This window comes from Esox lucius, chromosome 21, assembly GCF_011004845.1.
Source record: "Esox lucius isolate fEsoLuc1 chromosome 21, fEsoLuc1.pri, whole genome shotgun sequence".
Lineage (NCBI taxonomy): Eukaryota > Metazoa > Chordata > Actinopteri > Esociformes > Esocidae > Esox > Esox lucius.
The window spans coordinates 23,889,407-23,905,693 of record NC_047589.1 but is presented as its reverse complement, the minus strand read 5'-3'; the positions used below and the strand labels follow the sequence as shown (position 1 = coordinate 23,905,693).

At 40.1% G+C, this 16,287-nt stretch overlaps 2 protein-coding genes across 6 annotated transcripts in view; one reads left to right on the top strand and one right to left on the bottom strand.

Annotated features, from left to right (window-relative positions):
* The window catches only part of galnt11 (UDP-N-acetyl-alpha-D-galactosamine:polypeptide N-acetylgalactosaminyltransferase 11 (GalNAc-T11)), a 34,877-nt gene extending 29,154 nt beyond the window's left edge, over positions 1-5,723 (bottom strand). Inside the window, exons 1-2 of one of the 4 annotated variants that reach the window (XM_010885815.5) lie at positions 5,599-5,720; positions 5,373-5,470 (exon numbers count right to left, since the gene is read on the bottom strand). The gene's annotated coding sequence lies outside the window, so the exon portion shown is untranslated. Of the gene's footprint in view, positions 1-5,372 lie in introns of all 4 variants that reach the window. The other 3 variants (XM_020041762.3, XM_020041761.3, XM_010885816.4) reach the window with 3 other exon arrangements.
* Positions 5,724-10,309: 4,586 nt separating this feature from the next.
* LOC105027313 (5'-AMP-activated protein kinase subunit gamma-2) overlaps positions 10,310-16,287 on the top strand; it is a 70,517-nt gene continuing 64,539 nt past the window's right edge. The window contains exons 1-2 of one of the 2 annotated variants that reach the window (XM_013139674.4): positions 10,310-10,377; positions 10,709-10,862. In XM_013139674.4, coding sequence (XP_012995128.3) covers positions 10,782-10,862 — 81 coding nt within the window. In that variant the 5' untranslated portion in view covers positions 10,310-10,377; positions 10,709-10,781. Of the gene's footprint in view, positions 10,863-16,287 lie in introns of both variants that reach the window. The other variant, XM_013139677.4, reaches the window with a different exon arrangement.

The window sequence follows — 16,287 nt, the reverse complement described above, 5'->3', positions numbered from 1 at the left end:
AGCTATTTATTTCCAAAGGTGTAAAAAGTACAAAGGTAAAGTACTCAGATTCAACAGTTTAGTGAAGTTCCTAAGTCTTCTTAAGACATAAATGATCAAATAAAAGGAGTTCATAACTAACCAGAGACCTTAATTGCAACTCTTTCACTCTTCATATTTGTTTAACTGATCATTGGTTAGTTCTGAATTCACTTTGCCTGGTGATTTAGGTCTGAATTCAGCACTTCCCTAAACTGGTGAACACAGCTAAGTACTTTTATTTTGTACTTATTAGAGCTGTGATTTGGTATTCTGCAAGGTCAGCTAAAAGGTTAGATGTGAAGTAAGCCACAATATGGGTTAGCTAGAACACTGCAATTTGTGTTTTATGTTCAAAATAAAAGTCCCCTATTGGAAGTGTTGGAAACAGATTTAAATATTGCGGAATGATGCCATATATGGAGTAGACAATGCTAAACAAGTTGAGAATGGTACACAAATTCAATAAAATACAATTAATTTAACCACCAAAAACGAAATATGTTAAACTCACACTCTAGGGGGCAGCATTGCTGACATAGATTAAGCATAGTGCAGGACAAAAATAAATAAAGTGCAATGTAAATCTCTATTGAGCATTATTTTTGAGTCCAAGAGTAGACCTAATCCATGTCGACAACACCGGTCCCAGATGTATTAAGATTACAGAACTGCATTAGCTGTATGCTTATTGCACTTTTCAGCCTTACTTAAAATATTTGGGTATCAATCTAATAACAGACACCGACAGACTGGATAGAATAACTAATTAATTACTTGGGTGAATCCCTTGGACCTATTCTAAGTTGGGTGGCGGCAAACAATAATAATTTATTACATTTATATAGCACTTTTCAGTATTTAGAATAATCTCAAAATGCATTAGATAAAGGTAAAAAAATTATAAAATAAACATATAGGGACAAGAAAAGCATGGTTTACAACAAAAAGACTTCCCACATAAAAATACCATTAGGAGTGTTTTAAATGAGCCTAGAGTCTGTGGTGACTTTAGGTGGTTTGTGAGGGCATTCCAGAGGCTATGAGCAGTCGAGCTAAAAGCCTGATACCCCAAGGAGCAGCGCTTGGTCCTGGGGACGTGGAGGAGCATCTCTACAGCACAGTTTATAATTAGGTGTAGCCTGGCCCGGGGCCGTGAAGGTGACCAGTAGGCTTGATACTGTCCACCCTTGCTGTCTTGCCAGGTGGGCTCTCGTCGCCACTGGGATGCCCTCCCTCCAATGCCTTTCAGGGGAAGAGTCACTGGCTTGTTGTTGACTCTCTGTTGCTCACTTATGCAATTGGGCTGTACACTGCTGGCAATACTCTTCCCTCATTCAGGGGGGTTGCGGTTGGTGGGTGTCCCTTTGGTTGATGCCTGGCAATGTGGGTGGATTGATTTCCTGCCTGTTGGGCCCTGTCCGGGGCCTCCCTCGGGTAGGGCCACAGTGTCGCCGGACCCCCCGTCTCAGTTCCAAGGTGTTACGCTGCTATATTATTGTGCTGGGGGACATGAGGAATACACTTCTAACTTCTCTCAGTCTCCTCCAGTTTTACATTTTAGGAGGAGATGAGGTCCTGGTCCACACCTGCGGAGTACCTGGTTTGGGGGGCCTGTTGCTGTCCCTGTTCTTGTCCATCTGGTCATACTTTTGACCTAGTCTAGAATCAAATAGACTCTGGATTCAGCCCAGAGAAATGTATTTATTATTCCAATTGGACTCTTAATATCTCACTCGGCACAACCAGAAGAGGACTGGTTACCACTCTGAGCCTGGGTCCTCTCTAGGTTTCTTCCTAAAATTCTGCCTTCTTAGGGAGTTTTTCCTAGCCACTGAAATCCAACACTACTGTTGTTTGCTCCTTGGGGTTTAAGGCCGGATGTCTCTGTAAAGCACTTTGTGACAACTGCTGTTGTAAAAAGGGCTTTATAAATACATTTGATTGATTGATGAGCAGGCTATCACTTGACCTGAGGGTGCAGGTGGGGTTATGGAGGGACAGCAGGTCCTTGAGATATAAAGAGGCACTGCTGTGAATACACTGGTAGTTCAATAGGAGAGTTTTTAATTCTATCCACAATGAGACGGGAAGCCAGTTGCCAGGATGGGGGTGATGCGGTTATGTTTCCATACTCTAATCAGGATCCTGGCAGTGCTCTTTTGGATGTATTGTTGTTTCTGTAGACTTCTGCCAGGGATCCCAATGAAAACTGAATTTCAGTAGTCCAGCCTTGAGGAGATAAAGGCATGGACGACCATCTCTGCATCAAACTGCATAAGAGAGGGACAGATGTTTTTGAGGTGATAGAATGACCCTTTACACAGTTGTTTGATGTGGCTGTCAAGAGTCAGGGAGGAATCAAACTTTACACTCAGATTGGAGACTGATGTAGAGAGAGACTCTCTGTGCAAAGGTGAGGTGTGTTATTGGGGAGTACTGGATCTGGTGGGGGCGCAAACAAGTATATTCCATAATAATTAGCTGCTGTTCAGTTACAGGATGTTTTGCATCATCCAAGCCCTTATCTCGTTAATGCAAGTGTTCAGACAGGTACACCCATCAGAAGAATTTGGGGATGTTTTTACATATAGCTGGGTGTAATCTGAATTGCAATGGAATGGGATCACATGCTAGGGAGCATATACAGGACAAACAGGATGGGACCAAGAACAGAACCTTGTGGCACACTGCAGCTAAAATAATGGGTCAGGGATCTAGACCCACCTGGCAACACATACTCAGTCCTGTCTGAGAGGTAAAAGTGGAACCAGCTCAGGGATTGTCCAAACAATAGCCGCCAAACATAACTGGAATATGTCTTGCAATTGGCCTGGGCTATTGGTATTCAAGACCTAGTCATTTTAACCAATATAGGTTTGTCATTGTGTGGCCAATACATAGTATAGATTTTTTTTAAAGAGTTTTAGAAGAGATTCAGCTAATGTCTTTTGCTATGTAAATTATACCTTTACTGTAAACATTTTAAAAAGATGGCCTTAAGAGGTTTTGGAGGGCTCCTGAAATGCACTTGCACAATTGAGCACTGTGTTAAACTGACTAATGTTTCTTATTAAGTTTACCTCCACCAAAAATATTGTCTGAGTTGTTAGCTTTTGCCACTGGACATTTGAACAGCTTATTGGCCAGTAATAGGCTTAGATATCTACTAACTTTTTAGGAATAATCGTAAGAATTTAGCAATTGCTAGCAAGACTGAAGATTAACTTTTCCATGCCAGAAACAGTCGCAATATAACCGTATACAATTTCAGGTTTCGGTTTTAGCCAGCAAAGTTTTCGGCAATACAGAATAATTCACAATGCGTACTTCGCTTCGCCTGCGAGGAGATACGAACTCGGGACCTATAGTTCGCAAGTCGGCTTCTCTAACCACTACGTTATTCAACAAGGGGTAGTCAGTCAGTCACTCACTAAGAGACATTTGTTCTTTTTAGCCAGGTCCAATTACATGGTCCGGCAAAAAAAACAAGCATGTAAACAGTCAAAGTAGCCAAGAAACATAAGTCTTGAAGATTAATTCTGGGATATTGAAAATTTGGCACTGTCGAGCCAAAATGGGTCCATTAAATTAATGTACCAGGCATATATCCTGTACATGCTGATACGTGACCAATATTAGCAAAATCACTAGCTTTCAAACTTGGAATTTCAGGGCAAACTTAGGTATAATAATGATTCTACTTACATATATTGTGCACATGTAAAAAATATTTTACACATCCAGCCCAAAATTAACAATCGTCTTTCTCAAATGTCACTGACTGCATATTTACTTTTTATTTTAGAAGGGTGGACAGTCACTCTCCTTACATATTTTCATGGTTGTCATTGACAACTGGAATCATAGAGAGACAGTTGAAAAAGAGTCATAATGATTTATGGTAGAGATGGGTACTGAACCTTGAATCTTTCATCGATACACTAAGCAGATGCACTTCCTGCTGTAACTGCTGCATTTAGTCAGATACAATTTTAAGTAATTTGTAGTCCAGCTATAAAGAGGTCATAAGAATCAGAACGGTATTGTTGTAATGAAGCAGAGCCGTAGTTATGAATTGAATATCAAAGATTTTGGGAGGAAAAAAAATAAAATGTGATTTTCTCTACCCTATGTGAATATAAGAATAAAGTGTTTGCTAAATCCACAGATTCATTTTTGGTTTTGGAGTAGGTCTTAGCTTTGTATATCACTAATAGCTATTTGCACTGAAAAAACACTAAAATATCTTTCTACTAGTGGATTAGTCCTGACTAAGGCGCATGTTGAGCAGTTGTCTCTTGAACCACGAAAATAGTATCTATTTGCAACTGCTTAACAAACATTGAAATACTGGATGAACAATCAACCAGTTCACAAAATTGGGTCAGTCTTAAATATAATTCATTAGAACTTCAACTATGGGAAATCAACTAACTATACAGTTCATTGTGCATACTGAATTTTGATATAGGGGTGTTGTTACTGTAATTTGTGAAACCCATAGATCACAATCCTAAAATGTGAACAGAAATATTAGAGCTGCAGCTCTTATTGTGGAACTCTGTAAACCAGTATGATATGAACCACAATAAGGATTCATCCTATTAAATCATTTTAAACATACATATTGCACTTAAGAGTGTTACCTATAAATCATGGGTGAATTAATGAATTCCACAAAAACGTGTATATACTAAGGTCATCTCCCGTTACTGATGTCCCCTAAGATAGGCTATAAGGCTAACATCGTCATAATATATACATTGATAATTATTAGATTTCATTGAATATATTTAGTATACAAATCTTAATTACCATAATTAAAATATAGCATGACAACTGTTTGTACCCATTAACAATACTTTCAGTTGTGAACATTTATTTTGAAAGCTAAATGCTACATTTCACTAGTGGCTAATCCTTATTTTGGCTAGCTTCACATACGTCTAGACTTGTTAGGTAAAGGTAACTATTAACTACCAATATTCAACAACAGCAAGCTGACGCTAGCATGTTATTGATAATTTTATGGCATAACAATATTGCAGATCAACTACTTCTAGTTAGCTAGCTAGCTCTTCTTACTAGCTAAACTGATTAGCATTCTTACTTGCTAGCTACTTTAGCTTATTATGCCATTGACAAATACAAGACTAGCTAAAATATAATAAACAACCTTCACCGAATACGCAAATCTATCTATATTCGACAATCAATGAAAACATGCTTGTTGCCGGCAGTTAGCCTGAGATCCCTGTGCGAGCTCTAAAATCGCCGAGAATATTTGATATACAACTCGAATACAGGCATTCCAACAATTCCAAAAAGCACAAAGTGTAGAGTAAACTTACGCTCCACTTGCTTCATGGACATCCCAAGTGTTTGCTGACACTGCAAGTCCGTTGGATAGACGTCGTAAAGACTACAGTAAATACCCAAGTAGTGACACCTACGCGGTTTAATAAACACAAAGTCATCAACCACACTCGTGACATAGAGCTACATCCCATCCAAATCCGATTCTCTTTGACTTAAAAACACCAAAATGCACAAAATAAGATAACTTGCCAACGTTACCCTTTTCTGGTGCACTAGCTATAACGTTAGCTCAGGGTGCAGTCTCTCGTACACGTACAGTGATTGTGCGGCGGTGGTGATACTAGCGGGTTGCTAACGCTGCACTGTACCTAATCAGATGTGATTCACATGGTTCAGATAAAAATGGGCGAGATCGTTTCGCATGGCCCGGTGCAACAGTCGAGTGGAGATTTTTTATTTTTTTTTACCGTTTTACAAACATGTTCAATATTTTGTTTCTATCGAAAAATGAACTGTGTATGTTGAGCTGAAAATAAAAATTAAAAGCGTTGTATGGGAAGATTATATTTTTTACTGAAATATCAGAAAATGCCCTATGCACTTGTTCGGTGCTCCATGTTCATGTGTTGATGAATCTCTAAGGATATCTTCCAGACAGTGGAGTAGATCAATAAACCCATTGCAATCTATTTTCTATTTGACACCAGTCAGTTGTCAACTGGAAAAGCTGCACACTCCCGGCAAATCTCAAATGAACCCAGTCCAACACTCCACCCTCAATTTACGCGTTCACGCATGCCTCCGCCATTTCCGTAAGTGTCCCAAACAGTCCCATAGCTGAGGGATCGAAAATGAGCAAGGTGTAATTAGACCCCCTAGTGCCCCCCTTAAAGCAAATGTGCATCATAGAGACAAACGCAGACTCTGCTAGAAAGTAGCTAGTGATCAAGTGGAAGTGGATAGGCCGGGATAGGTGATGACGTGAATTTGTTTACATCTGATTTCGAGAAGTGACACAAAACAAAATATGTCCTAAAAGAAATGTTCAAATTAGAGGATTTTTAAATTACAATGTCATGCTTCTTTTAATATGTTACAGTGAACCATTAATTGCATCATTCAAGTCAAGAAGTAGATCCCGAAGTAAATTCGTTTCACCCCTTGGAAGTCTTTGAGTTTCATAAGCAAAAATTTACCATAGAGGGCACTCTTTTGTTGTTGCTGAGATGCAAAGAAAGTAATTAGCCTACCTGTAGAATGCAGTGATTGTAAACAATGCCATGGTATCAACAAATCATTCAAACACCATTCAATCAATTCATTAATTTACTCTGGGGACACATATTGTGGCACTTTGTTCCCTCCCCCAAGGCAACGAATGTTGTAGACAAATCACAAGGCTCCATCCTGTTTTTATAGTTTAGGTACACCATAAATCCAAAATTAATCCCTCCGCCATCCACTCAACCCTCTATTTATGGGACACTTACCCTCTAATTGTCTCACGCAGCTGAGTGGGCGAAAATGAGCATAGGCCTAGGTGTAGGGGCACATTAGACCCTACAGTGGTCCTTTTGACTGAGTCGGTACAGATGATGGCTGATTGCATGCTAGATTAGTATGCGAGAAGATAAATCTCAAACCATATTACGCTGAAAATTGTATGCCACATGTTCCCGGATAATCAACTATTTCGGGTGGATTTTCGAAGTATGCCTCCGTGCATGCTTTTTGGAGTATAGATAATCACAAATAGTTCTCCACGATTTTCTCGACAGTTATTATCACCTATATTGACCGTTATTGTATCAGTGTCATTCACGTATGAAAGAACAACGAACAGACGTGCCCCATGAAATGAAATAGCTTTGGCAGTGTAAAGTTGGTCTTCAGTCTTGCTTCTTATGACTGTTCCAAGTAGTAAGATACTAGTAGGCCTATTACTGGTTAAGCTATTAAAACAGCCAGTGGATGCCATTTGTAATGGATGTAAACTTTTAACAAAATAATTTAGTCAATTTAACACAATGCTTAATGGTGTCTAGCTGAATATTTAAACTTGGCTTGATGTTAATGCGCGACAAAATTATCTAATGTTGAGACGCAATTTTATGACGAAGTAGTTTATCCCAATCGGTACCAATACTGGAATACTAGCTTACTATATACACTCACCTAAAGGATTATTAGGAACACCATACTAATACTGTGTTTGACCCCCTTTCGCCTTCAGAACTGCCTTAATACGTGGCATTGATTCAACAAGGTGCTGAAAGCATTCTTTAGAAATGTTGGCCCATATTGATAGGATAGCATCTTGCAGTTGATGGAGATTTGTAGGATGCACATCCAGGGCACAAAGCTCCCGTTCCACCGCATCCCAAAGATGCTCTATTGGGTTGAGATCTGGTGACTGTGGGGGCCATTTCAGTACAGTGAACTCATTGTCATGTTCAAGAAACCAATTTGAAATGATTCAAGCTTTGTGACATGGTGCATTATCCTGCTGGAAGTAGCCATCAGAGGATGGGTACATGGTGGTCATAAAGGGATGGACATAGTCAGAAACAATGCTCAGGTAGGCCGTGGCATTTAAACAATGCCCAATTGGCACTAAGGGGCCTAAAGTGTGCCAAGAAAACATCCCCCACACCATTACACCACCAGCCTGCACAGTGGTAACAAGGCATGACAGATCCATGTTTTCATTCTGTTTACGCCAAATTCTGACTCTACCATCTGAATGTCTCAACAGAAATCGAGACTCATCAGACCAGGCAACATTCTTCCAGTCTTCAACTGTCCAATTTTGGTGAGCTTGTGCAAATTGTAGCCTCTTTTTCCTATTTGTAGTGGAGATGAGTGGTACCCGGTGGGGTCTTCTGCTGTTGTAGCCCATCCGCCTCAAGGTTGTGCGTGTTGTGGCTTCACAAATGCTTTGCTGCATACCTCGGTTGTAACAAGTGGTTATTTCAGTCAAAGTTGTTCTTCTATCAGCTTGAATCAGTCGGCCCATTCTCCTCTGACATTTTTGCCCACAGGACTGCCGCATACTGGATGTTTTTCCCTTTTCACACCATTATTTGTAAACCCTAGACATTTTTGTTCGTGAAAATCCCAGTAACTGAGCAGATTGTGAAATACTCAGACCGGCCCGTCTGGCACCAACAACCATGCCATGCTCCAAATTGCTTAAATCACCTTTCTTTCCCATTCTGACATTCAGTTTGGAGTTCAGGAGATTGTCTTGACCAGGACCACACCCCTAAATGCATTGAAGCAACTGCCATGTGATTGGTTTATTAGATAATTGCATTAATGAGAAATTGAACAGTGTTCCTAATAATCTTTTAGGTGAGTGTATGTACCAAACCGGTATAATTCACCATCACCCGCTAAGTAGCCTACGTACTTGTGGTACGTAGTATGTACGTGCGCGATTGGAGATTATGGCCTTAACCTACTCCAGTTCCGTAGGTGTACATGCGAACACTACTCAAGCGGCATTTCTAACATACTCCACTACGTTCTTTATGTCTAAACTGATATTTAAATGTCAACAAGGAGGCAGTCCGGCGACAAAATATATATATTTTTTTTTAGAATGCCCGGTAAATGCACCCGGCTTGACACCTCTGGCCTAAGGAGACGTCAGGACACGTGCTTAGCGTTAAGTATATTAGCAGCTTTAAACGAAGTCTCCGCTAGCATGTAGCCTAGTTAGCAAGAAATGGGAATCGCATAAGGTACAATTGAACTTGCACAATTACACACAAAACAATGGATAGACATGCCTAATGATGGCGTGCATTTGTTTACATCTGATTTCGAGACGTGAAACTACGAAATAGTATCTTGTTTAAAAAAATAAAAGTGTCTATTATGTGTATTTCCTCAGCGATACAAGGGACTTGTAAATTCGAATGTCATGCTTGTTTTATTAAATTACACTCTGAGTAACTGAGTCACTGAAGTCAATAGTGTGTCCCAAAGTCGTTTATTAAACCCCTAACCACGCAGGTGGAAGTCACAGTCGTAGTTCCGTCAGCAACACGTGACCATGCAGGGGCACTCCAAGCAAGTGTTTGGGGTGATCTGTTTGAGATTCACAGAATCTATCCAGCAAACATTTAGATGACCACGGACAATCTTGACGTAATGGTTTGGTAATTATTGGTAATTTCATGCCATTACCGTAACACATTATTGCTACATAATATCGTTTGCTGGGTACATGTATTTTAAAATCGTATAAAATGGGTAGAATAAAATATCAGGTGTAGTATTCCATTGAGACCACACGGTGGCTATATCGGAGAAGTTGTGAGCGGAAAGTTGTGATTTTAATATAGGTGATTATGATGATAATAATTGTAATTGTGCTGCTAAAGTGAACATAATCAGAACCTATAGCCTACTGATGTAATATGATGTGGCAAATTCTAGGCTGTGTTGGTGTTAACTGTTCAAACGTCAGTCTTCCTTAAACTGTACAACGTAAACATCGCCACGTGACAATGCGGGAGTACTATTAATCTTGCCCGGGGTACATCGGGCTACAAGGGAAGGACCCTTTCTCAAATCCAAACTTAATCAGCAATTCTTGGTCATGTTTGCGACGACAGAATCGTGGTCCACCGCAATAGTTCCTATAGCCTAGATCTAAAAACACATTTTAAAGCTGGTTTTAATTGGGATGTCACTAAAGCATTTTCCTTAGACGTAAGGACATGTTTAATGTCAGAATAATATAACACTATTCACTACACGACAATTTAAACTTCTCTGCGAGCGGGGACCCGGACAGACCGCCTTTAAAATCCAGTGCAATACATTATGCACGGCCGGGCTATGCCTGGGGCATTATAACAGAACTCCCTAAACTCCGAGCTGCTTGCAAACCTTGACGCATCCCCTGGCATGAGTCCTACGGTGAGCCTGAGCGATGCCAGCCAACGTGCATGCGTAGCCAACTTGCATCTACTGAACACTGAATCCATAAAATCGTCCCTGGGAACGTAGGCTGGGTCTACTTCTGTGCGTGAGTCTGAGTTCACGTTATCAAACGAACTTCCCGACTTTGTTTACTTGTTGGATTTACTCGTGCAGAATTAGTTTTCGTGTGAAATATCTGTGCGCTTGATATGCCGTCCAGATGGGAAGATTTGTCTACATTCTATGTCAAGTGAATCGCATTCTGTGCGTCAAAACACTTCTGTCAAGCCCGATATATTTATCCGCACACAATAAATTGCACAAACACGGCGTTTTTGAGGAACGTGAATGCGGATATCGATACCTGCCTTACAGAAATCATTCAATTGATATTCTCCAGTGACTTTTTTTTATCAGCCCATTTGTCTTTCAGTCTATCTTTGTAGCACGAGAGGAAACCAAAGTTACCCACATGTGTGCAGTTGTTAAGCGGATTTAGGAAGAAAATGGGAAGCACGGCAAATGACTCCAAGAAGAGAGACGTGAAGACACCCAGAAAGAACAGGATGCTTCGACTAAACATGCCCGTAAGTGCAGAAATGTTAACTTAGATTCCTATTTGGGGCGAATTTAAATACCCTACAGTTTTTCTATTCTCGTTGGGCGTGTAGCGTTTGAGTGGAGTAAGTGGGCGGGGTTGTGATACCCCGTGTTTCCTTCAGTGACGGATACTGTAGAATTATTTTTCCTATAATTTACTTTTTCAAATTGTATACCATTTGAACATATTTTGGGGTGGGTGAAATATTTCGAATGCGACAGGGCTACACCCCATTCCTGTGGCTTAAATAAAAGCAATAAGCCAACCAACGCGCACTATGCTAAGGCTGCTTCTTAGCTCAGGGCTATTCAACTTCGGTCCTGGAGGGCCAAAACCCTTTATTTGCTTTTATCAAGTTAAACACACTCACCTTGTGTTCCAACTGCATACTTCTGGCATTCCACTGGCCACTACTCCCCATAATATTTCACGACCCTGCCACTCTAGCGATGTTTTTGATCTGCAAGCAATGGCTGGATATTTTCTAGTTGCAATTCGCAAACAAATTACTGACTCAGTAATTTCAAATATATTTATGTATATATATTAGCATTATTTAAGACAGATTGTTTTGCCCCTGCCACCTAGTCAAAAATTGTGACATGTACATCTCCAAGCACATCTTTGCCGTTTTGATTCTTATCACACTGCATACTACACCAGGTAGTTTTCGCTGATACACTTGTGTTAAGGAAAAGCTTTACTCAGCCAGTAACCATGCTGCACATAATATTTTTTTGTGATGCGTTCATGTTGCTTTTTGTTTGATCAGTTGGCTGCAATGACCTTTACAGCAGGATTGCTGGCAGGATTTATATGTGGTCCTCTGGCTCAGTGCTTCGACTAACAACTGTTTTTTTTTACATGTGCAGAGAGATATAGATAGGGCTGTAGGCTGAGTTCAGGGGTGGTATGTAACTCCACAATTCAGAGTGTTAGGCACATCTGTTTCTGTAACTACTAATGTGCATTTTACAGTATGCATAGCCTTTGTTCATTTTATAGCCTAATAATGAATTTGTACACATTATGACTCAATAGTATATTCAGAGATTTGTAAATCTTTCTGAGCTTCATCTTCAAATATAGCAAGGGTGTTCAAAATCTGTATTCAGTTTGAGATCAGCAGTCATTGTGAGTAATCTGTCCAAGAGACCAAAGGCATCGCATGCCAATGCTGTAGTTATACCACTGCTGCTGTTATGAGAGGTGATTATGGTTAGTGAAACAGATGTGTCACATTATGTGAATACTAATAGCCAATCATTTATCTTACTGATGCATCCATGCGCTTATACGAACGAACTCAACAGTGTTATTTACGTACCTCTCCTTCTCAACTTTGGGCTCGGACCAGGGGACCCTGACTCTAAACACATTAATATTCACCAGTGAGGCCTGTTACCATCGGCCCACAGAAAGCTGCGGCTCTCGAGAACCAAAACCGAAAAACAACTTTAAGGTCACAGAGTCAGTCACATCACTGTGCAACTTTTCTAGCTAACCATTTCACACAGGTTACACAGACAAACTTACTGTGAGATACAGCATGCTAAGTCACTGTCGTCAGCAATTTTACGCAAAATCCCAGACCTTGGAAAGAGATGCAACCTTCAAATCAGTGATGCCAATGTGACAGCAAATTCCCATTATGTAACATTCTGTGACGCACATAGAGCCATGCCCTGTGGATCTCTAAGCTCACCATGTGTTATAAAGGAATTGGTCACAAAGTATAGCCTAAAATCGATGACCTGCTGCAGTTCTCCGCTCGCTCCATAAGATCATGTCTTATTAGCTATTGCAGGTACTGGTTCCAAGAAATTTTGATTTGAAGGAATATTTGCCCAATGCTCCAGTTCTGATTTATTTTAAGTTCTACAAAAAAAGAAATGCTGCATGGGTAAAGGCAAAAAAAACATATTATAAGTCAATAAAAGAACTGAGTAATCTATGTAAAACACTAGTCAGGAAAGCTAAATCAGACTTCTATATAAACACATTGTCGGATTATAAAGTTTATTTTACATAGGATTATGAAGTCCTGAACAATTTTGGAAAACTGTTGAAACACTGAAGAATACTTTCTTTTTCCTGTCTGCCACGACAACCCCATTTAGCCGATGGTTCCCTTACTGCAGTAGCCCGGTAGTGCAAAATACAACCAAAAATACAATTACACGCCCCCAATACAAATACTCCCCCCAATAATGTAAAACACAACCACTAATACGATTAAATGCCCCCAATACAAAATCTCCCACAATAACGTGAAACATAACCACAAATCCAATTTTGCGCCCCAAATAAAAATACCCCCACAAATATTAACACACTCCCCTCTAATACATCTAAACTCACCCAATACAATTACACCCCCACCCAATATTATCCCAATATTAACCCATTAAATGGCTGCACTGATTCACTTAACAGAAAGGGTTATTCTCACTGATTGGATGTGCAGTCTGTCACTCTGGGTGAATGGTAAATAGGACAGTTATTATTCCAGAAGTATTGACAGAGGATAATGTTCTCTCATTGGTTGGAGACTCTAGTGACCTTGACAATTATCGCCCAATTTCTTTTCACGCACTTATCTGCTTGTTTTGACCGGATAGCAGGGAAGGATTGAGAAGAGAGAGCTCGACTGAAAATTGTATTTAGTGTATGCATCAAAGTGTAGACCAGGTGGCAGACCCATCTTTGTGAAATTAATCAGGCCATTGTGACCTTAGGGGTCAAATCTGAATTTTGAGATTATTTATTTATTTATTTATTTATATTCAATAATATTTTCCTGAAGACATTTTGATTTGCTATTACATTTGTGATTGTCTTGTTTATACCACCAAATCCACTGATACTGATGGAAAATGTATACAGTGTAATAAAGTAATGGTCAACCAAACAATATACAAATGTCCCACAATCAATTGTAGTTTAGTCCAGCAGCGTGATGGAAGCGTCTTTTCATGGGGTATGGGCTATCATTTCTACTGCCAGGTGCACTGGCTAGTGTCTCAAAATCTACATAAACTATTCTGGATATTTCATGCGCAACAGTATTTACATAGATTTACAGAGAATAACACAACAAACAAAAACGTCCGTCAACAGAAGTCCTGTAGACAAAACCTGCTTGTTGTTAGAAGAGGTTGAAGAAGATTATCAAGAACTATGCAAGCCAATTGTTGGGCCGAAAGCATGCAAAGAAATATTAACAATGACATAGTACAACAGTGGTGTGAAGAATGGCATCCCTGAACGCACAACTTGTGACCGATTTCCACAGACAAGCTATTGCAGCAAACTACAACAATGGGTTCCAATCCTCAGCTAAAAAACTGTTTTGATACCAAGTATTACACAGAGTCATGAAGTGCTATGCTAACCTACTCAACTACAACTTCGTGAAAGACGATAATGAACTTTACCCATCCCTCCCTCTCCTATCACCCTCCCGCGCCCCTCCTTTTTCCATTGGGGATACTATCAACAACACTGGGCAGTTGCTCAGAAAGCCTGTGCCTTTGCAGATGCCTTGTGTTAACTGTACAGGCTGTTGGCTGTGCCCTTAACTACCTGTCATCACATGGATACCTCCAGCAGCATAATGCACAACGTCACAAAGCAGGTATTGCTTCAGAGTGTTTCCTGCAATATGACCCTCAGTTCAGTTTACTGAAGTACCCAGTTTACTTAAGTGCATTCAATGGAGCGTCTCTGGGATGTGACGGAATGGGCTGGACATGGCATGACTGTATCACCGTCCAGTCTAGGGCAACTCTGTAACGCCGTCATGTCAGAATGGGCCAACATACTGGTGGAATTTGACTGACCCCTCGTAGTAGCTTTGCCTCAAAGAAGTCAGGCTGTTCGGGAGTGCGTTCTTACCCCCTGGTCAAGGATCCAACCTAGTCTGTGACAGTCAGCTTGGTGCTATGAATGAAAGCATTAGATCATTGCACAACCTGGAAGGCCTGGGAATTCTCATTTTGCTGGAATTTTTTTCCATTCAAATTAGTTCCAATGAAAGGACCTCAGGTGTACATAACTGTAGATGCATGTTCCCTACTTGTAGTCATACTATATATTATACACAACAGTAAATCAAAGGTATGTGGGATAAAAACACACACACTGCCCATGGACACACACACACTGCCCATGGACACATGTGAGTCCACAGTGGTGCAAGGCAACACTAATCACCTTGTTTGTGTTTTATTGTGTCCAGACAAAAGGCTGGCACAGTGTTTATGGCTGTGCCTCGATACAGCAATAGACAAAAATAATCCTGGAACTAAACCTTTGAAACAGAGAAGGGGGGGGGCAAAGTGCAATAGAGGAATGTCCAAATATCAGTGTGCAATTGAGATTAGACCTAGCTGTGGCTGTATGTCTGGGATAATGAGGGAAGAACAGGTATGTGTATTTTACGTGTGCAACAGGGAATTGTGTAATGTTGACTGATGTTTTTGATTTTCTTTGCGTTAGCAAATATTTTACTGTACAAATAAAAAAAAATTACGTATTTGCAAGGTGTAGTGGGTGGACTAGGGTTGTGAAACAAACTATTTTGTCGAAAGAAAATTTAAGGAATCTTTTGCGACCAAATAAAGTATCAGATTAGGTTCTTGCAGTGAGTAATGGCCTTGACCTCTAGAGGGTCTGATTTGATTTGGTGACGAAATCATGGTGTATTGCACTGGCTATTTGCTGCAATTATACTGTAATTCATGGTCTTGTTTTTATCAGTTCTGTTAAATGTTATTGACCCAGTGAGGACCCAGTGCCTGTATGAAATCTCCACCTCCTGGAACTTTCACATTATGGCATGTCAGTCCCTCAGAGTTTCATGTATTTAAATTAGGATTTTCATCCACTTACCTACTTTTCCCCACTTTTATTATTTTAAGTAGATAGTTGTGTAATAAAAATGATATATTAATAATACCAAAAATAACTTCACCTGGCTATAGATTGTTTGGCATACATCAAATGGGATTCAGGGTGGGTTTGCCACCCTTTCATACAGGCCAAATTGCTTAGGATACCAAGGGAACATCTTCATGGTGCCATACACACTTATCAATTATGGGAAACCTACCAATCATGATAAAAACAACAACGGGTGCATAGGTTTGTGGATCGTTTATCACTTTTTATAGGCACTGCATGTAGATGAGGCGGGGGGGGGGGTCTTTCTTTTGCTTAGTCTGGGCTACATCTTATATGGGTTAACCATAATGGCTGGCAAAGTTTACATATATATATGTCCATAGTATTAATGCCAGTTTAAATATGTTTTGTATGCTAATCTAATGGGATTAGGTGCTATACAGAAGTAACAGCGAACTACCTCATCTTATTTTTGGTAGAGGGGAGCAGTGAAAGAGGTGAGAAGA